We start from the raw sequence: 22,867 nt of genomic DNA, 5'->3' as shown, positions 1-22,867 counted from the left end.
AATTCTTGCTAAAGATGAAAGATTAGCCCATCAACTGATTAAAGAGCAAATTCACAACTGTCTGAAACTTTACATAGACTCTGAAGTATACTTATACTGTATACTAAGAGAAATTATATTCCTGCCACACAATAAGCACTTAATAAATGTTCTATCTATTTGAATCATTGATCTATTGATCTATCTTATCTAAAAATGGCTTGACCATAGTTAAAAAGATTTAGAAAAGGAAATGAAATTTAAATTTATTTTCAAATACATCATCTGATTAGGGAGATTCTAAATTCGATTACTAGCTTAGAAACTACTAACGTGTTTACCAAGAATCCATCTACAAAATTCATCTTTAAATGTAAGCCATTTATTTCCTTAGTAAATACATCAAATGCAAAAGGCAATAAGGCCTCAAAGACCTCCTCTGACTTTAGGTGCCCTTGACCCAACTTCTCTTCTGACTAATTCTTAATTGTCTCATTTCCAAATCAGATTGCCACTCCTTGGTGTGATATTAGTCTCCACAGGAATTGACACTTCTGCCGGAAGTTGTATGACCTGTTCTCCTGTTCTGATCAATTCTAGTTTTAATCTTACTCACAAATCAGTTTTCATATATTGTGTGAGATTAAATCTCCATGGCGCTGGGCAACTTCATATAGGCAACATAGCTCTTGCCTCCCCAACCCTTGCTGGTCAATTTTAACTCAATTTTATCAAGCTTTATGAGGTCTTTTTTTTTCTTAATTGGTTGAATTCCCTGCATTTCACCTCCAGGCCTGCTTTTAGGGTTTGTTGGATTTGGACCCTTTAGTTGGGGGGGGGGGGAGCTTCCTCATTTTCTATTGTTTTCATGTACAATTTTCAAGATGCTTTTGCAAATCTCCAAGCACCATATAAATGAGAACTGTATCTATTTCTTTTTCTTCTCTTTTGCATCAATACTCTGCTGCATTCTGAGCAGGACTTGCTTCTGTCAAGCCGACCCACATTCTTAGTTGAATCACTTCTTTGCATCTTTTGCTAACTAGAGTTTTTTTCTCAGTTGTTCAACTTATTGATTCACTTTGTTTCAATACAGACACTTCTCAGAAAGACCCAAACAAACCTTAAAGTACATTCTCTGAAAAACAGTTAAATTGGTTGTATGTTAAAAAGAAAAATAACAAAGTGAATATAGATTTTTTTAATGGAACAGCATCTAGATAGTGCATTGCAAATAGTAATTTATTTTACTACCTGTGAGATAAATGCATAAATATTTGTTTCTGCTCCCTCGTCTATAAAAATCTAAAGAGAAAGATCAGTATTTGAAGTGCCTCAACCAAAACAGAATCAATTTCAGGGCCTATTTCCATCCTATACCCAAATCATACTCATATACACACCCAAATTCTTGAATTTTCTGATACTGTTTATGGAAACTTAGTTTACTTCTACTTTTTTTTCCATTATATTTTTCTTTTTTAATTTATTTATTTACTTTTAGTTTACAACATTCAATTCCACAATCCTTTGAGTTGCAAATTTTCTCCCCTCACTCTCCTCCCTGCCCCCCAGGGAGGCATGCAATCAAATACAGGATCTACAAATACCTTCACATTAAACATTGGTCAAGTTGCAAAGAAGAATTATAACCAATGGAATAAATAATAAGAAAGAAGAAACAAAAGAGAGAAAGCAAGTAGTTTGCTTCAATCTGCATTCAGACTTCATAATTCTTTCTCTGGATGTGGACAGCCCTTTCCATCATGAGTCTTTTGGGGTTGTCTTATAATGTTGCATTACTGAGAGGAACCCAGTCTATCTAGTAGTCACAGATATGAAGTGTCTTATAATTGTGTACAAAGTTCTCCTGGTTCTGCTCCCCTCACTCAGAATCAATTTATATAGGTCTCTCCATGAAGTCCATCTGCTCCTCATTTCTTATAGCACAATAGCATTCTATTACATTCATATACCACAGCTTGTTTAGCCTTTCCCCAATTGATGGGCATCCCCTTGATTTCCAATTCTTTGCCACCACACAAAGAGCTGCTATAAATGTTTTTGTACATACGGGTTCTTTTCTCACTTGTATGATCTCTTTGGGATACAGCCCTAGAAGTGGTATTGCTCGGTCAATGGGTATGCATATTTTTATAGCCCATTGGGCATAGTTCCAAATTGCTCTCTAGAATGTTTGGATCAGTTCACAACTACACCAACAATGCATTACTGTTCTAATTTTCCCACATCTTCTCTAGCATTTATGATTTTTCTGTTTTGTCATGTCAGCCAATCTGATAGGTGAGATGTGATACCTCAGAGGCGTTCTGATTTGCATTTATCTCAAATCAATAGTGATTTAGAGCATTTTTTCATATGCTTATGGATATCTTTAATTTTTTCCTCTGAAAACTTGCTGTTCATATCCTTTGACCATTTATCAATTGAGGAATGACTTGTATTCTTATAAATTTGACTCAGTTCTCTGTATATTTTAGAAATTAATCCTTTATCAGAGCCACTGACTGGAAAAATTATTTCTCAATTTTCTACTTTTCCCCAATCTTGGTTACATTGGGTTTTTTTATATAAAATCTTTTCAGTTTAATGTAATCCAAATTATCTATTTTGCATTTTGTAATGCTCTCTATCTCTTGTTTGGTAATAAATTCTTCCCTTCTCCATAAATCTGACAGGTAAACTATTCCTTGCTCACCCAGATTGCTTACAGTATCAGCCTTTATTTTTAGTGAACTCATTTGGATTTTATTTTGGTATATGGTGTGAAATATTGGCCTATGCCCAGTTTCTGCCACACTATTTCCTAGTTTTCCCAGCAGTTTTTGTTGGCTAGTTGAGTTCTTATCCCAGAAGCTGGAAGACTTTGGGTTTATCAAACAGTAGATTAATATAGTCACTGACTACTGTGTCTTGTGTACCTAACCTATTCCACTGATCCACTACTCTATTCCTCAGCCAGTACCAAGTTTTGATGACTGCTGCTTTATAATACAGTTTGAAATCTGGCATGGCTAGGCCACCTTCTCTAGCATTTCTTTTCATTAATTCTCTTGATATTCTGGACCTTTTGTTGTTCCAGATGAATTTTGTTTCTATTTTTTATAGCTCTATAAAATATTTTTTTGGTCGAATGGTTGGTTTGGCACTAAATGGGTAAATTAATTTGGTTAAAATTGTCATTTTTATTGTATTAGCTCAGCCTAAAGACGAGCAACTGATGTTTTCCCAATTATTTAGATCTCACTTTGTGTGAAAAGTGTTTTGCTACCTTTACTTTTTAAGACAAAAAACATGGCAATCCTTTTAACTCATACATTTTCAATTACCTAAATCAATCCAGAATTTTGAATAGGATTTTGAGTTATCCCAATTCCTGGAAAAATAAGTAGTTTTTAACCTGGAATCTACAAATCTTTTTCTTTTTTAACATTTTGATAAACTGTACTTTGAAGTTACTGGTTTCATTTGTAATCCCGTGTGTTTTATTCATTTACAAACATTATTTTGAGAAAGGGTGCAGGGGTTCACCAGACTGACAAAGGGTTCCACAATACAGAAAGAGATTAAGAATACCTAGCATAAATAATCTTCACTGTCAATATGTCTCTCACAGCCATGAGATTCTCACCAGCATCTCCCTCCCAACGTTGATCCATATATTCTGGTCTTCCTTCATCAGGCCCTTTGTGGTCTACTGCTGCTAAGCTCCTACAGGGCATAGGCACTAAAATAAAAGTTGATTAGTCTCCCAGTGGTCCAACCCAACCCTGAGAAACAGCCAAGAGGCGATAAAACTGAATCCCAGTTTGTCCTGGCATTGGTTTCCAGAGCATGAGAAAGGAGGAAATATACTGTTAATACTGTAAAACCTGAATGTCAGAAATTCAGAATGAGGTTCCTCCTAGCAGTGAAGTATTAACATACTTTTGAAAAAAAGGAGTCCACTCAGATGATCATCTGTCCTCTCCAAGTACTAAATAGCCATCAACCACTTCCAAAACAATTCATATATTACATATCAAACTGACATTTCAAGCCAGCTCCTATCTTATATCACATACTGCAACTGAAAATGCATATTCCACTCTTTATTTTTTGTTTATTTTAGTTTTTTTAGAAAAAAAGTGTTTCCTAAAGTGCCACAGTAAGAACAGCTGATACAATACATTCCAGAAGTCTGTGATACTCTCTCTCTCAGGTACATATAGAGACCAGGGGTAAAAAGGTTCAAGTTTGGAAAGCACATTCCACTCTTTCATATGTGCCAAAGGAATGATATAAACTAGTTTCTGCTACTCAATCATAACCAAAAAGCACTTACTCAGCATGAACTGAACTTGGAACTGATCTGTACACAAAACAAACCAAAAATAAATTAAGTAGATCTGATTCTAACCCTTTAAAAGCTTGCAATCTATTGAATTCAATTAAACTGGACTGTCCGCATAGGAGGGAGATAGTAGAGGGGAAAATTTTTTTTTCTAGTTAAGATGATGGACTAATCACAGGATACTGCTCAGTTCCACAGAACTCAATCAATACTACTCATTTATAGGACACTTTATATACCTACAGCCATGGAAGAAAAATTTTCACCTGTGCAAAAAGTTATGTTTTGATAGAAGATCAAACTGTCAAAACCTTATCACCACCATGCTAGGTTAACCAACCCAAGCAAAACTCTTAAAACCAAATATCTTCTTATCATGATTTCTCAGTAATGGATTTTTTAAAGGTCTCTTTATGGAAGCTATTGGAAAAAGATCTAAAAAGTGCCAAGAAGTTTAACAGGAATTGTCTATTTATAGTGATTTTAACATTTTTTCATCTACAATTAAAAAAAAAACTTTTATGGTTAAAAAAACAACTAAATTTTAAAGAAAATTCATATATGTTAAATATGTATATGTACACATACACCCATATACTACATATAACATTGTTTTGATCATGTTAAATAGTACATTTTACTAATGAAGTTATACATGCATTTGGATTTAGATAGATTATCTTGATATTACAATATTAAGTAATTTAATAATATAATATTAAGCAATTACCCAGAAATTACAGTAAACATGCTGACTGGGTTTGCCATATGTTGCTTTCACAAAAACACATAAACTTTGAAACAAATATATGAAATGTCTATTTTCTCATTTCTGTTCAACATTAAGATGTTTATAGTTAACATCTGAATGGTACTATTGTTTGCTGGCAGCTATTAATTATTACACTCCTACATTACCATGTGCTTTAGCACTAATACATGCCAGGTTACTAGAATTGGATTGCTTATACCTTCTCTGTGGCACCAATATCATAGGTATTAAGTGTAAATTCAGTCTACGTGTGTCAATTTATCTGCTAGTTCTACTAAATCTGTGCTAGGCAAATTATCACTCTATTGCTCAATCTTCATGCTTATCACAATTGATAAGCATGAAAATTCAGTGATACTGATAAACAAAGCTAAAAGGTCAATGGACAGAAACAAATTTAGTCCAAAAAGAGAAAAGAGCAAACCAGTAGTACCCCTGAAAAAGTACACAATTTAACATGCTGTTAAAGTTAAAAGATAACTTCTCTAGATTCTCCCTGATCCAGCCAAATTGGCTTTATTGTTACAGCTCACAAAGGACTCCATGCCTTGACCCTGGATGGTCCCGTGCCTGGAATGCACTCACTCCTTCCCACCCTCTGTTAGGTTCTCTAGTTTCCTTCAAATTTAAGCTTAAATCAGACTTTTAATGTGAATCTTGCACATCCACTCAGTCTCATCCCCAATGCTGACCAGCATGGAAGCACTGGTCTTTCCATCCCCAGTCAGTTGGCCCTCCTTAAGGAGCATGTGAACTCCCTCAGACAGCCAATCTTCAGTTCTAAACTAGTTATCTACAAGTTTCAGCCTCTTCAATAATAGGGATTACAGGAGTTTGCCACCAAGCCCAGCACATGAATATATATTTCTTTTTTTTTTTTTTTTTAATGTTCAGGACTAATAAACAATTTTCTGAAAGGAAAGTGTACAATTTATAAAAGAAAAAGTCCCAAGCATCTTTCTCAGTTCTAGCCAGCCCCAAAGGTATATAGGCCCAGATCACATCAGGTCCAAAGCAATGCTCATCTGGCCTTATTTTGTTACCCTTTAACAGACCTTTGAGCTTCTTTAAATCCCAACTCTGTGGAAATTCTGGCTACCTAAACAGGCTTATTTTACTCTCAATCAAATACAGGTAGGATAAGATTTGCCTGAAAGAAAACTTTGTCCTCCCTTTACTCACCTCTCAATTTGCTCCCAATTAAGTAAGTAAAGCCATTAAAACTCATTTCTCAGAGCAGTGTGCCTCAAAGGCCAGTCAGAAAACTTTACAGTCAATCATGCATTTTTATGCTAATTAAGACACAGCATAGTTAAATGAAATCCACAATCTATTTCACTATATTCCCCAGCCCAATTAGAATAAGGAGGAGGAAAAGGAGGAAGGGGAGTGTGAGGAAGAGGAGGGTGAGGAAGGGAAGAGCAGGCAGAAGGGGAGAAGGAAGAAGAGGAGGAGGAAGATGAGGAAAAGAAAGGGGAAAGAAAGAAGGAAAAGAGAGGAGAATGCAATGAAATTTTAACTGAACTGATTTTCACCCAAGTCAAGAAGTCAGACTCAGAAATATGGCAAACCAAAAAGCTTCCTAGAATGATCACAAATTGACTATACTCTAATCTATATACTTACTATCTTAGCCTAGATTAGCCCAGATCACTCAAGGAGCAAAACATAATCTGATGGAGGAAACAAACAAAAGCAGGATAGGAAGTCATTGTCATTGAATTCCGGGGTATGGGGGTTGGGGTTAGGGGGATGAGAAGAGGTAAGACATAAGAAAACTAGAAAGGCAGGTGGGAGAAGCAGGATATCAGGGGGTTTGAATGCCAAACAGGATTTTATGTTTGATTCTGGAGGTAATATGGAGCCACCGCAATTTATTAAGTAAGGAAGTGATATGGTCAGACCTTCATTTTTAGGAGTGGACAGGTAGACAGACCACTGGCTCTAACCTGGATGTGAATCCCTGCTCCAATGTGTACTACTCATTCATCCTTGGGCAGTTGATTTAACCTCCCTGGGTCTCAGTTTCTTCATCTGTAAAATAAGGAACTGAACTAGATGTCTTCTGCGGACTCGCCAAGCTTTAGATATATGACCAATGATGCAATGATTGTTCTCTGTAAAATAGCATGATGATAATTTTTTTCTCAAACTAAGTGCCTTTATGGTCATGTGACTGAAGAAGATCCTCAACTTTAAATACCATATTAAGACCAATGGAATAAAACAGTATTTTCTTGTGCCTGAAACAAGAGAAATTCCATCATCTAAATATCTAAAACAGCTAAAAAATAAAAACTTCAGTTCCCATTTCCTACATCACTGTTAAATTAATCTAACTTTTATTCTCTACTTTATGTCTTTTAAACTACCCCAGGCCAAATCAATGAGGTAAACAGTAAAACCATTACTAAACACAACACATTTATATAGTGTTTCAAAGGGTTTACATTTCTCACAAGTCTCAGAAGTTACTATGAATGAGCATTATTATCCCACTTGAAAGATAGGAAAACTGAAGCTCAGGGAGTTTTAAGTGACTTGCCCGAGGTAACACAGCTAGTTTCAGAGGTGGGATTTCAACTCAAATCCCCTGATTTCCAGGCCAGAACATTATCTACTCCATTTCACATTCCAGGAACCCATCAAAAACATTTTGAGTTAGATCTTACAAGGAAACACCTCTAAGATACTCTCTCAATAATAAACACTGTTTTTATACTCAACTGTATGACCTACCACTTTCTCTACCTATCCCAAGGCCAATTTACTCACTGAATAGTAACCAAGGGATCTATAGCTCCTTTTACCCAAGACAGATAAAGTTCACTAACCATCTTTCCCTTTTTGCGAGGAGTCTGGGAAGGGAGGCCCCAGACCTTGCCAAGGGCCAGGCTATGCACCAACCACCTTTCCTTTTTAGCTTAGCTCGGGCTCAGACATTTTCACACAAACATATTCTCTTTGGAGGTAAAAAGGTGGAATGATGGAAAGACCACTGTATGTATCTCTTCCATCCCTGGCTCAGTCTGTTACTAGCCATATGACATGAAGCAAATCGCCATTTTGTAGCGCTAGTTTTTGCTCTCTGCCTTCTTCCTCCATGGAACCATTTGAGGGATCAAATGTGAGTTGTTGGTTAGTGATTTCAGGCATGTCCAAACCTTCGTACCCCATTTGGGGTTTTCTTGGCAAAAATATTGGAGTGTTTTGCCATTTCCTTTTCCCACTCATTTTGTAGATGAAGAAACTGAAGCAAACTGGGGTAAGTGACTTGACCAGGGTCATACAGCTAATAAATTTCGGGTGCCAGATTCGAACTCAGTCCTCCTGAATCCATGGTGCACACTATATCTACTGCACTGCCTATGTATACTAAAGCACAAAGTGCTGTACAAATATAAAGCATCATTATTTTAATTATTTATTAATATATTTTATTATACTAGCAATAATATTCATCTGTCATTCTGTCTCTTACAATTTTGTCTCTTACAATCTTGTCCCCCCTGCCTTTATTTCATATGAGAGTCAGCAAAAAAGCCTTAAAGTCAGTGTGTGTGTGTGCAGTGGAAAGTGCCTGGCTGTGGCAACAGAAAACCTGGGTCAAATCCCAGCTGTGTCATTCATTCCCAGTTTGATCATGGGCAAGCCACAACCTTGCTGAGCCTCAATTTCTTCATCTATAAAATCAGGAGATTAGATTATAAATACCTCCAATCCTAGGGCTAACAGCACCAGGAATATCCCTGTACCAAGAAAAGGAAAATCTTGAGTTGTGAAAAATGAAATTAGACATAAGAACCACTGCCCTCAATCTCTAAAGCTCTTCAAGGTACTATAAAGGTCCCTTTCAGAATTTCCATTAAAGATTCAATCTACTCCCCCTCATTCTTCTGTAAATTAAACCTACTTTTACTCCAGCAACAGCATTGAAATTTTTTAATATGTTTACTGCTTCCTATTTTAATTACTAATAGTGCAACAGCACTAATAATTAAAATCACAGATCTAAAGCTAGACGGGATCTCAGAAGCCATCACATACAACCCCCTCATTTTACAGCTGAGGAAACAGAAGCCTAGGAAAATCAGTGACATATTCCAAATTTATAGCATTTCAAGCTACATTATAGATTGACTGCACAGGTTCCTCTGAATTAGCTTGTAAATGTAATCCTATTATAAACTTTAAATTTAAATCCACTGATTTCCCAAACAACCAAAAACAAAGAAAAAGAATGCTTAAACACAAAAATATTTATTGTAGCCCCTATTTGTAAAAAAAAAAAACACCATTTTTTTCAGGGATACCCAATATCCTATATCATAGAAATAATCTTGGAATTATTAAAACTAGAGATAAAATTGATGGCTATGAGTTGACTAGCATCTCACCCATGATGAGTTCAGCACAAAAATTGACATAAAAGACATCAAGGGCATGTATATCTGAAAAAGGAGGTGGATCAATCATATAGTAAGAGAGAAAACAAGAGATTCCCAGTCTGAGCAGAGCAGGCCCAGTATATCAGGTGCATCTTCTACAGAAGCTTTATGGAAATACATGTACAAGAATTTCAGAGGATGAGAATAAACAGATGGGTTGAAAGAGTGAGCTGAAGGGGATATCCACACTTATGAAATCACTGAAGCATGGGATTCCATTTACTCTGCCACTAGCCATGCTCAGATACCTTGTTGTGACATGGAGGTTACCACTGGATTCTTCATGGTAATGTCCACAAAGCCTAACTCTTGTCATCAAAGCACATAATGCAAAAAAGACTCCTGGGGATTGGGGTGTCATCTTAATGGCATTATTAGAGGTTTGTCTCCAGGTTTTGAAATTTGGGGCCAGAGAAACTTGTTTAAGAATTTTTTCTAATTCATGGAAGGGGTTGCAATCTGTATCAGTCAATAAAGCATCCCCTATTAATGAAATCACAGATAGCTGAAATTTCCTTGCATTCTCAAAATTATTTTTAAAGCCAACAGAGATAGAAAAAAATTATTAGTAATATCATCACTAATGTTAATTTTGACATCTAGGGCCTTGCCAGAATTAAATTTATGATGGAACAGCATTCTGGTTTAACATTCAATGTCCTTATAAACGGCCCTGTTGTCAGTCTCCTTTAGCTTTGTAATTCTGCACAATAGTTGGTAAACTGATAAACTCTCCTGTACTTGGACTATAGAACCTCAGTTTTAAAAAGGGATTACATTAAAGGTTGATCTGATTTTCATTCAAATGGAAGGAAAAAAATACATATTAAAAACTTCTGCACACAAAATAAGTTTTATTCATAAATATGTAGACTAGTTGAAAGTACTACATCATAAGTTATAACGGCAGCTAGGGGGACACAGTATATTATAGGGCTGGATCTGGAGTAAGGAAGACCCAAATTCAAATCCAGCCTGAGACACTTAATAGCTGTGTACCCTAGGCAAGTCACTTAACTTAGGCAAGTCCACCTCAGTTTCTTCACCCAAAAAATAGTGATAAAAATAGTACCAACTTTCCAAGGTTATATTTGTAAATTGCACTGAAAAACAAAGTTGACCATCATTATTAAATAAGTGAATGGACAAAAATGTTGCCCTCCTCATTTATAATTCAATTATACTCAAAACAATCTACCTCATAAGGTTATAGTCAGGAAAACGATTTGTAAATTTTAAAACTCTACCTAAATATAAGCCATGGACATAATTAGAGAAACTTACTAGGAAGAAAGGAATACATAAAATCTTAAGCATTTCCCTAACATATAAACAACTTCTAACAAAAGTATTTATATTATCTAAGACATCAATATCCAAGGCACTCCAGGATGTAGGATTCCTCTGGGGCAGTAATAAGGAAGCACTGTTACCCAGGCTAACAAACATTCCTGCTTCAATGAAATTTTTGATGAAATATGTCACAACTCACTAGTGCCTATTACTAAGACTCCCATACAAGCCCCTCATGTGCCTGGCACATGTAGACTCTTTTTTTTTTTTTGCAGGACAATTGGGGTTGTGATTTGCCCAAGGTCACACAGCTAGTTTTTGTGTTTAGTGTCTGAGGCAGTATTTGAACTCAGGTCCTCCTGACTCCAGGGCCGGTGCTCTCTTCACTGCACCACCTAGCCATCCCAAAAATGTGGACTCTTAATAAATGTTTATTCACTGTCTTAAGAAGTATAACACAATAGTGATAATAAGAGTGGCTGACTGGTAACATCCACAAAGTTCTTTTTCATATTCCATCCCATTTGATCACACAATAACCCTACAGTGTAGGTCTTACAGAGATTGTTATCTTGAGTGTACAGATGAGGAAGGTGAGCAAAGTTTAAGTGACTTGCCCAGTCCTTACAGAGCTAGGAAGTATCAAGAGAGGGCATATGGATCCAGTCCTTACTGATCCCAAATATTTCTCCACATTGCCTCAACATACACTCCCAGATGAAAATCACATCTATCTTCACATTCAATTCGAACAAAGGAACAAAAATTTCCTCCAAAACCTGGAAAAATACTTTATTGTTCAACTTCTATGGAAAAAAAGGATAAAAGATGTTAAAGAAAAGCCCAAGCCTAAAGAATACCGCAGACCTAGTTGTGGAGTTCTTCTGTCTTCCTTTTATTTTCCTGGATAACTACAGCTTTATTCATTATCATCTTATCTAACATCTTGGCAGGTAGGCAGTATATTGCACAGAATGCTGAGATGGGAGTCAGGAAGACCTGAGTTCAAATCCTGATTCAGACCTGCATTACAAGCTGTAAGAGCTTGGGCAAGTCCACATGAAAGACTTGAACCCAGGTTTTTCAGACTATCCATTATACTAGGCTAAATACATAAAACTGCAGGATTAAAAATGTACAGTGAAAGTAGTTTTACATTTCTATGTTAATTTCCTTTGGCCTTATTAATTTTTATTATTACTTCTTCATAGGTTTTCATCACTATCATTGCTTTTTGTTTACTAAAAATACCAACAGTTGTTCAGTCATTTAAGTCATGTCCAACTCTTTTTGACCTCACTTGATGTTTTCTTGGCAAACACACTAGAGTGGTTTGCCATTTCCTTCTGCAGCTCATTTTACAGATGAGGAAAGCGAGGCAAGCAGGGTTAAGTGACTTGTATGGGGTCACAAAGTTAGCAAATCCAGATTTGAACTCAGGAAAATAAGTCTTCCTGACTCCATGTGTGGCACTCTATCCACCATACCACCTGGCTTCCTTCCCTCTAAGATACCAATATGGGACACAACTGGGTTTTATAGAAGTCAGATTCTGTCTGTTCTGCATCCGTGTTAACTGAATACATTCTTCTGAATTACATTATAAAATAACCCTTTAATGAGCGTATAGAAACAAATATGTGAGAGGGAGAGAAGAAATAAAAGAAAAAGTGAGTCTACTTGAGTAGACTCCAGCATTTTAAGAAATGAACAGAATTATCACTTCTGAAAAGCGTGGTTTTCTAGGATTTTCATTTTAAAGGTGACAATGAGAGCAGACTAAAATGTATGCAAAGAATATTTCCATAATGACACAGAGCCTGACTCCCTCCAGCTCCTACCACAGTTTATATAAAATAGTCCTCATACCCAGGTAAGCTACCAAGTTTTGCCTGAACACTAGAGATTAACATTAATTTACCCTTCTTGTTTTTCATTAGCCTCTGTCACAACCTTACCATTCTTGCGATATTTTCTGAATTGCTGGTGAGCAGTAAAAAACAAATACAACAGTCATGATTTAATCAGAGACTTCACTGCAGAAACAGCCAGGAAAAGTAGACACACTTAGAATAGTAAATGAATCAAGAAAAACACTTACAGGCTCATTAATAAGATGGCAATTAGGTCTTCTGGGAAAATCCATTTCTAAAAGAATGCCAAACTAAGCTATCTAATTCAAGTAAAATTATGTTTTGACACCAATACTGTACAGTGTATATGGCATCATAATTTCTCTTTTGAGAAAACTGACAAGAATCTCAGGGGTATTTTTAAGTTTTTTTTTTTTTAATATGGAGAACAGACAGCAACAAAAAGAATACTAGTAATATTTAATATGTTCTAAGTGTGAATGCTCACTTATTAAATGACTGCCCCCTGAAGAAGGCATTCTCTTTACAAACATTCTTAAAATGCATCCAGAACTGTCATCTAGGACAGTGGAGCTGGCATTCTTCCAGGGAGGAGGGAGTGGTGGCAAAATGACTCTAAGTTTCCATCTAATACTAAGATTCTACAGGAAAATATAATTGCTATTGGCAACATTTAAACAAATACCATTTATTGTATTTTAGCTTCCAATACAAATGTTACTGACAAAAGTGTGCTAAGTACAATTCAATCTGATACTGCTCCTGGTTCTTGGGAACCAGATATGCTCTTTTTATTTTTCATTAATGCCTTTTGTTTTTGTCACATCCATTTCTTCATACATCTCCCCTCCTATCCTCTCCCCTCTCCTCCCCCTTCCTTTCTTTTCTCTTCTCCTGTTCTCTCCTCTCTCTTCCTTTTCTCCTCTTCTCTCCTCCTCCCCTTCTATTCTCCCACCTCTTCTCTACCCTCCTCTACTTTCCTCTCCTCCCTTCCCTTTCTTTCCTCTCCTTTATTCTTTTTTCTCCCCTTCAATTCCCTTAACCCCACTCCATCCATCCCTCTTATCATTTCCTCTACTCTACCCAATTCTCTCCCTTCCCTGCTCTTCCTTCCTCTCCTCTCACCTTCTTCTCCCCTCTTATACTCTCATTTATCTTCTCCCTCTCCTCTCTTCTCATTTACCCTCCTCATCTCTCCTCTCCCCTCCTCTTTTCTTTTCCCCTCCTCTTCCTCTCTCCTCCTTTCCAGAAGCTCCCCACCTCTGCACTCCCTTTCCCCTCTCTTCTTTCCCCGACCTCTCCTTTCCTCTCCTGAGAACTTTCCCTTACTATACTTAGCACAACAACAATGATAGTGAAGTACAGACCCACATTCTTTTCATTCCCATTAAAAGCAGCTTTCTTCTTTCAGGCCCTTGATTTTGCATTTGCTTTAATATATCTTAACAGGTAAGCTATGAATAGGTAAATATTTCCTGGGTTTTTTTTTTTAAGTAACAATCACAGTCATGTTTCAATCATCAATTAATTCATTATGAAAACTTTTTTTTCTTTACACTGAAGTTTACATGGGAAGTCTTTTCAAGTAGACTGTGTACAGCCCATACCCTGGAAAACTTTGTAGCTTTGGTAAGGTTGTTGATAGCAAGGAAACCATTATGTGATTCAATAGGAAGTAGGGAGATTTGGGAGGTTGATGGGATGTAAATATGTGTTTGTTCAATGGGTCAATGTGTTCAAACTGAGTCAAGGAACTTTATTTTCCCAGGCTGCTGCCTAAAAGGTTGTACATTATTCCATTGCTCTACTCAGACTTGGGGGAATTTCTCTAGGCAGTCAGTTGCTACTTTGCAAAGCAACACAAGAATGAGCTTTAGAGAAGGAAGGCCCATTAGCAGCTGCTTTTTAGCAGAATGAGGGTTGGTGAAAGGTTGAGCGTAATTTGTCCCCAAAGATTCTTTTAACCTCAAAAGGTTAACTTATAAATCACAAGGTACATATAGAGTCCTCTTAACAACTCAGTTTTTCCATCTGCAAAATGGGGGAAATAATTTTCTGACCTTCAAATAAATTGTAAAAGGATTTCAGGGGGAGATGAAAACTGTGATTTCATTTGTTTAGGACACTCCATGAGAGTAAATCTTCCCAACCACTGCAGAATTGGCAAATGTCCTACAACTTAAAATCTTAGAGAGCTGCCTGAGGACAAGAGGTTAAGGTGACTTGCCCAGGGTCTCAGAGCCTGGTTACACAGACACCAGACAGGTAATCTGAAACTCAAATCTTTCTGACTCCTCTGCATCCACTATAATACTTCATACTACCTCTCTACCAGAATGTGCTGATATGAATCAGGTGTCATCCATGGAAAGACCTTAAGCAATTATTATTCAACATCTTCTTGGCAAAGACTAGTACTCCATCTTTCTGAGTCTCAACATCCCCACCTATAAAATGAAAGGGTTGGGTTAAGGTAATCTCTTAAGGTTTTTTGAATCCTATGTCACATATTATCCCTCAAGTAAAAGAATTTATATGGCAGCTAGATGGAAAAGTGGATAATGCTGGGCCTGGAGTGAGAAAGACCCCTCTTCCTGAGTTCAAATCTGGCTTCAGACATTTACTAGCTGTGTGACCCTAAGCAAGTCACTTAACCATGTTTGCCTCAGTTTCATCATCTGTAAAAGGAGCTAAAGAAGCAAATGGAAAACTACTAAGTACCTTTGCAAAGAAAACCCCAAAGGGATCATGAAGAGTCAGAAGCAACTGAAAAATAACAAAAAAAATGTTTTATACACCTAACTTAATTTAACTAACTCATTTCCCACAGAACAGAATAATGACTACTGAAAGGTAAATTCTAACAATTAAATGAGGGTGTATAATTTCTGTTTGGATTTATTTCTAATTAATTAATTTAATTAGAATTTAATTAATCTAATTAATTCTAATTAATTTTTTCTTGAGAAGAAAACATGCTACAATGACAAATCTTTTACTAGAACCCAGGATCCCAAATGGAGAGCTGTAAGGGCTCTCTAAAAGATCAGCAAAGGCCCAGAGAAATTAATTCACTAGACTATGGCCATTAAGGTAGTAAGGAGGAACCAGGTCCTCTGCTTCTGGTTCCAGGTATCATTCCACCACACTAGAATGCCTCCAAATCATAGTACACTCTCTATCAACTCCTTTAACTGTTCTGAAATAAAAGCAATCAAAAACATGGCTTATTTCACTTCAAATTGCTAAATTTGTTCCTAAAACAATTACAAGTGACAAAATAAGACACTTGTGGGTTTTTTTTTTTTTCTGGATTACCAATATGCAATGAAGACTGCCAAAAAATTCAGCTCAATGTTAAGTGGATTAATGGCAATGCTCCACAATTCAGTCCCTATGATGCTTATATCCCCAAAGGCTTGTTTTTCCCCAAAAAATCTCAACACTTGAAAAGATGGGAAGGCGACGATTTTTTTTTTTAAAACAATTCATCATCCGAGTTTTGTTTCCAATACTGGAAAAACTGACTATAAATCAAAATAATTCCTCAAGCACTTTACTAAAATATTAAAGGAAAATAAAGATACCACACCCACCAACCTGCTCAGTGTGGTCATAGAAAAGCTATTTATTGTAGCTATCAAACCGCTTTACATTAAGGAAATCCCATTTTCTTTAGACCATTTCCTGCAAAAAAAAAATATTAATCAGGAAATGGATTTTTGGTCTCTATCTCCAGAATCAGATTTCTTAAGGATTGCTCAATGAACATAATAAATATTCAAACAAAGCAATAAAGTTTTCCAGAGAATATTTTGAAGTTATTTATTACACTTCAACAAGAATTTTTTCTAGCTACCTTTATAATAAAGTATTTTAATAACTGACTCCATGTTTTTCTCCCTGCATGAAATATAAATAAATACCTCTTCTGTGAAAGGCAAATGATAAGATGACACAAAGTCAAAAGTCAATGGTACCAATGTTAATCTATTATACTGATTTGTATTTTGATATGAAATACAAAACACCATAATGTTATGAATAGAATATTCATAATGGTGATATCCAGCATGTGGTTTAATGAAGAATAAGCAGTGCTAAAAAGCATTATAATATTTTTAGACAAAAAGAAAAGTCATATATAGTGTAGTACATGAAATAAGATGATATGGGGGGGGGGAAGGCAAGAAGAATCTTACAAATGAAAGTAGGTAGAATAGATCCAACCTTAGGACAAGATCTAGCTAAGAGGAAATTTTTGGTCTACTAATTGGATGAGGTATAGCTTTTAAAGAGATAACAATGAGATAAGCCTAGGATTCTTCTTTCTTTATGAAAAAAAGAAGTAAAAGGTCATCTAAACTCTCCTCCTTAAAGAATTGAATTTTTTTTCTTATTTGTACTTTACAAACAACAAAATAGAAGAATCTATAAATTCTCTCGGCTGTTTCCTGTCTGTCAGCCTTCCTGCATTCCTCTTTCTTGCCACCCCCTGAAGAGCAAGCAAGGGGAATAGGAACAGGAAAACAAAATACAAAACCCCAAACACGAAAAATCTCTAAAGTCTTTTTCAATTCAAATCCATGTTTTTATAAACTTAGTCAAGCTTTCCTATAGCTTCAAGACCATAGTAAATATTATTTATTCCTTATGCATTTACTAATACTTTTAATATCCCAAGAGGATACTGGGACTAAAAATATTACTAAGCAACAAAGCAAGTTTCCCTAAATATAACTACCACATGGTGGCAAAGCATGTAAAAGTTGATAAACCAAGCGTAATGTTATAGAAATAGAGACATAAAGTTCAATGCGAACATGACTAGCATTAGTAGTGGATGTGAGAGTCCATTTTCAGTTAAAAAAAATGTGCCTAGAATCAGAAGTTTTTTTGGTCCTAACACAAGACAATGTTTTTGGGTTTTTTTTTTGGTGGTCACCCTAACATACACTTAATAATAGAGAAAGAAGAGCTATCAGCACCATACATGCTAATGCCCCAGCACCAGCCAGATCTGTTTCTCCTCATCTGGTTAGGACAGACACAAAATGAGGTATTACATGGACTAAGAAAATCACCAAAAAAATTCTGTCAGATAAAGTATGTGGAGAGTTTGAGAGTTAGTATGAGCCATTACCAGGAAACATCCTGTGGTAGCACCTTTGTTGACACTTGTTTTGATTTCATAAAATTTATGCACTGAAGAGTGTTAATAGATGTGCAGACAATTAAAACAAACTCTAAAGACTTCTATGCTTGTTTCTGCATATAAAACAGGGGAAGATAGCACCAAAAAATGCAACACAGAAGCAGAACTGCTAAATGAGATGCAAGAACTAGAAGAGAGCAACTGCATGCATATTTGCCTTGTAATGTGACATGAAGCTATATAGTAGTATCTTGAGCTGCATGCAAAGACATACATCACACTAGAGAGACAATAGTCCCTCTCTAGGACACTGATAAGACTGCATCTAAAATACTACATTTTATGCTGGACACTAATACTGAAAACTGAACTGAGGAATTCAGAATAAAAATTACTAAAAGAAATTGACTTGTAAAATATATTCAGCTGTAGAATATTTAAAATGCCAATAAGACACTCACCCACTTGTTCAGCACAAGTAATGATTTGCACAAGGCTAGTAAGTACAAAAGAATACCAATCTCTTTTTCTTAGAAATAACAAAAATTGCACTGTAGCCTGTGGATAATACTGGTTAAAACAATCTAGTTGAAGGTGAAAGACATGCCAAGTGATACCTTGTGACATTTAGGATCTACTCACTTGATTAATACAGCACTTTACTAATTTGATCCTTAACAACAACTGGGTATTGGATCCATTGAACAGATAAGGAAAGAAGTGGCCAGTTATGAAGACCTGAGTTCTTATGTCTTATGATCGTGGAGGACACCACTTCTTCTGTCCACAAAAATCCACTATACTACAGAAACTAAAGTGAGGAGATTTGGTTTCTGTACAGAGATTCATTCTTGGTTCACTGAATAATTTCAGCAAGTCACTTAACTTTACTACACCTCAATTTCCCTAACTATGAAAAAGGTGTTGCTGTTTTAAATGAAATAAAGAAAAATGAGAGCATGTGTTCATTTGAGCTTGGTAGGAAGGTCTATTTAAAATGAACTTCATTCATAGTGTGTCTATGCTTCAACCAATCACAAAATTCTTCAATACTGAAATAACTTTAAACTTATTATCTACCACAGTTAAAAATGCAGCTGCTACTACAGCAGTAATGATGAAATATCAAACCTTCCAGTGGCCTTCTTGGTATACTGCATAAAACAAGATTTGTTTGAAATGAACCATACACTATAATTTCCTAAAGTGGCAAGTTGACCCCTGCGTATATAATTTTTAAAATGCATACAATAGTAGGGATTCTTTATAACACTAATACCATCTTACATTTGTAGAGCACTTTACAAACTATAAGGTGCTTTTCCAAAGGGCTTCCCAAAAGAATTGACTGGTCTACCAATTTAAAACCTAGCCAAGAAAAAAAAACACCATAGGGAAAAACTCAACATTGCCATATGGACCTCACTAACTAATATGCTTACTATGTTTTTAGTATCTGTGTTTTTGCATCAAACCTAAACAGGATTTGGAATTAATATTAGCAATGTCATACCAATGTTCAACTAAAGCCATTCTTAACAAAACAGATTTTCAATTTCTACAACTGGACCGTTCAAAGACTCACACTAAGTAGCAGATTATATGCAAATCAATTTTGTATCATACCTGATGCAATTTTCTTTATTTATGAAACTTATGTTGCACACAGTCCTGTGAAGATTACATCCATTAAGGAAGCACATCATTTTACTTTAGTTAACATAAAGCCAAACTTTTATTTTCTTAATCAGAAAAGAACATCTCAGCATATCCTATCATAATTATTCAACTAGTTGGAGTCTATTGTATAAGACAACTTATTCCACCTTTTATTCATAATGATAAAACATACAAAGGGTAAGGAGAATACCAGAAAAGCAAAGAACATCTACTCAGGTCAGATAAAGTCAGAAAAATGTTTATTATTACTCTTTCCAGATCATCATCCAGTCATATCCAGACTCTACTCAGTCTACATATTGATGGAAAACATCCAATGAGTTTCACTGTCTTTTACCTCCTGGATGAACCAGCCTTTTAACTGGTCTGTTCCACCATTTATTTGCCCCTTGGTACAGTAATGTATAGTGCTTTACTCAGAATGTATTATTTTTGGAAGCAGGCCAGATATAATTCACAAATGAATAAATAATTGTTCAGTAGAAAAGACACCACAGAGAAGAATAGGATGTTAGTGTTGGTTTACTTATCTCAAAAGTTTTATAGGAAGCTCTCTGATAAATCATTTGAGATATCAAAACCTCTTACAATAGACAATCTCTTGATTTAAAAGCATTCTTCTGAAGAAAAAGTAATATTTACATGTATGCTACAAGAAATGGCTCGTTTTCTTTACTACTGACTGTATCCTGAGCTGGGGCAACAATAGTGGTTACAACTCTTGACTACATGTAGTGTAATCACTCTACTAGCCAGGAGTTCAAACTTTCAATTAACAAACCCCTTGTCTTTTCCAGCTCAGGCACTCAATGCGGTGACAAACACTGTGGCAGAAATCAATACTCCTTCCAACTTGCCTGCACAGAATGCCTTACACATCAAGAACAACTCCAATACTAATAGTCATACTAAGTCAGAGATGCATGCAGTAATGTTTACTATAAGAAGAATTAAATTCTATTATCAGATCATTCATCACAGGCAGCAAATGCATTCTGCATATATCACCTACATGGCTAACATTCAGAACAGCTTTTATTGCAAGCGTTGTATTTCATAATCTCTGCCTGACTGCACTGCATACACAGCACATGAACTACCTGAATTTCTCTAGCCTGATTCCCTTTATAGATTCTGGGAAGGGAAGGGGGGAGAGGGGGAGGGGAGAGAGAAAATAAAGCCATAACTCGAGAAACCTTCAGGCTGAGGATTTTTTACCCTCCAGAAAACTGGACGATCACAAGCACGTGAGGAAACCACCAATTATAAACTAAGTTAATTATCCATCTCCTCCAGAATAGACATGCTGATAACCTAGATAGCTGTGAAGCTTCTTCCCCGTTCTATCTTCTCCATAATAACTTGGCCACCTCTGTGTCTCCATCTGCACAACCAACCAAAGCAGCAGATGCAGTTCCCAGCGAAGTGGAGCTGTGGGAGCCTGGCCAGCCAAGTTGCTGGGACTGGCGGGTAGGAGCCACAGAGCCCCACTGCACGCCGCCATCCACCAGGTGAAACTCACAATGGTTCAAAAGAGACACAGGAGGCAACCGACAAAAAGTTACTTTATTTGAGAAGGCGCCAGTAGCACGGGAAGGGGAGCAGGAACCAGATCCGTTGGAAGGGACCGGGTTCAAGGGCTCTTCTTGGCTTGAATTATGAGCCAATGTGTTTGTCTTCCTGGCGACAGGAGTTTCATTCCGTCCCCTCCCCGGCGCCCCATCACCTTGATCCTCCTTTCTGCCTAGTTCCAGTTGACCTTAGCAGCGCAGTAGCCTGATTTCTAAAACCTACTCCGAGCTCCCCACTTATGCGAGAGCTTAACCTTGCCCAAACCTGGCTCCCATGGAATATGAATATTGTTTCCTCAAGTCATGTTTCGAGCACACCTTAAGTCTAGGTGAGAAAATCAACAATACAAAGATCAGGAGTACTTTAACCTTACTAGGAAGGCTGGTGGGGGACAGGAGAGGGAGAAGGAAGGGAAGAAAGAAGTTAGTGGCAGGGTCGATTATTCCTGGGACAAACACTACCTGGCAGGGAAGGGAGTTCCACATTACTTTATCCGCCACAATTAAAAGGCTGGCTTCCCCGGTGGGGTGGGTGGTGGGAGGGGGGTTGATTTTCTTTTTCTTTTTTTTTTTTAAATGAACTAGTACCAAATATCAACAAGAACTAGAGAGTATCTTTGAAGAAGTCCACAGTACTTTTGCTACCCCTTACCCTACTAACCCAGAGAGAGTCGGACTCGGCTGCTAACAATCCCTGGAGGAAAAACCAGGCAACCGCAACACTCCAGCACAAGTACACTGAGACATCGCCACCTATGAGTGACCTGAACCCTAAGCTGGGAAAGCGTCCTAAAAGAAACAATGGGTTTGCATAATAAAAGTGACAAGAACGAAAAGTGCCAGTCTGGCTCCTCTCTCCTGATCCACGGTTCTCAAGAACCGGAAACTCGAGCACGGTCCAGGGATCCCCAAGCACCTTTTCCCGACTCGGGATACAAGGGCTTTTTCCCTCTCCCCTCCCCTAGCCCTTCAAGGAAGCCCCTCCTGCTAAAGCACTGCCGGAAAAGGGGGGGGGGGGGGCGGTGGGGGAAGACACACACACGCGCCGCCGCTAAGCAACTTACCTGCGGAGAACTGGGCTCGGGCAGCTCCTGGGAAAGGCCACGGGGAGAGGAGCACAAGAGCCATGAAGGGAGGCAGCGCCCACGCCGCTGTATCCATGTTGAGTTGGGGAGAAGTTTTCCACCCGCTTCGCAAATTACACACTGCCCCCCCTCCGGTGGAACCCCAGAGAGGAGAGACCTCGCGGGCCGAAATCTGGCCTCCAGCAGCCACACCGCGATCACTTTCTTTGGGCTTCTTCGCAGACTCCAAACTAGCTCCGGGGAACAGGGGCAACCTTCGTCCCGGTGCGGCCGCGGCGGCTCTCCATGCTCCGCGGCGGCAGCGGCGACTCTTGTTAGTCCAGAGTTACTTTGGTGGAAGGCGGAGGGAGGGAGGGATTGAGGGGAGAGGGGAGGAGCCCCGCGGGCTGACGTCTCCTCCTCCGTTTTCAAACACTTCGCAGGAATGTGGGACTCCCGAGCCCAGGCTGCCCGGCCACCCGCGCCTCCTGCCGGAGAGACCAAAGCCCAGCACGCCGGCAGAACAGCGCGGTCCAGGAGCGTCGGTCCTCGCGTCGGTCTAGGGGGTCTGCCTGTCCATCTGTCTGTCCGAGCGGCAGCTGCCGTTCAGGTTCCCGGGCGCTTTTGTTCTGCTGCCTGCATCCACGTTTGTGTTTGTGGGGCGCGGTTGGATTGGA

At 37.7% G+C, this 22,867-nt stretch overlaps 1 protein-coding gene across 3 annotated transcripts in view; it reads right to left on the bottom strand.

Moving 5' to 3' along the window:
• The window catches only part of PTPRK (protein tyrosine phosphatase receptor type K), a 759,288-nt gene extending 736,731 nt beyond the window's left edge, over positions 1-22,557 (bottom strand). For all 3 annotated transcript variants that reach the window (XM_069077441.1, XM_069077439.1, XM_069077440.1), the window contains exon 1: positions 22,191-22,557. In XM_069077441.1, the coding sequence (XP_068933542.1) occupies positions 22,191-22,287 (97 nt within the window). In that variant the 5' untranslated portion in view covers positions 22,288-22,557. The remainder of the gene's footprint in view (positions 1-22,190) is intronic.
• Positions 22,558-22,867: the final 310 nt, after the last annotated feature.

The sequence above is a fragment of the Petaurus breviceps genome, unplaced genomic scaffold (assembly GCF_028583685.1).
Source record: "Petaurus breviceps papuanus isolate PSGF00001 unplaced genomic scaffold, PetGlider_PUasm1.0 90977, whole genome shotgun sequence".
Classification (NCBI taxonomy): Eukaryota; Metazoa; Chordata; class Mammalia; order Diprotodontia; family Petauridae; genus Petaurus; species Petaurus breviceps.
Note: the sequence above shows the minus strand (reverse complement) of the source record. Positions and strands in the feature narration are given on the sequence as shown.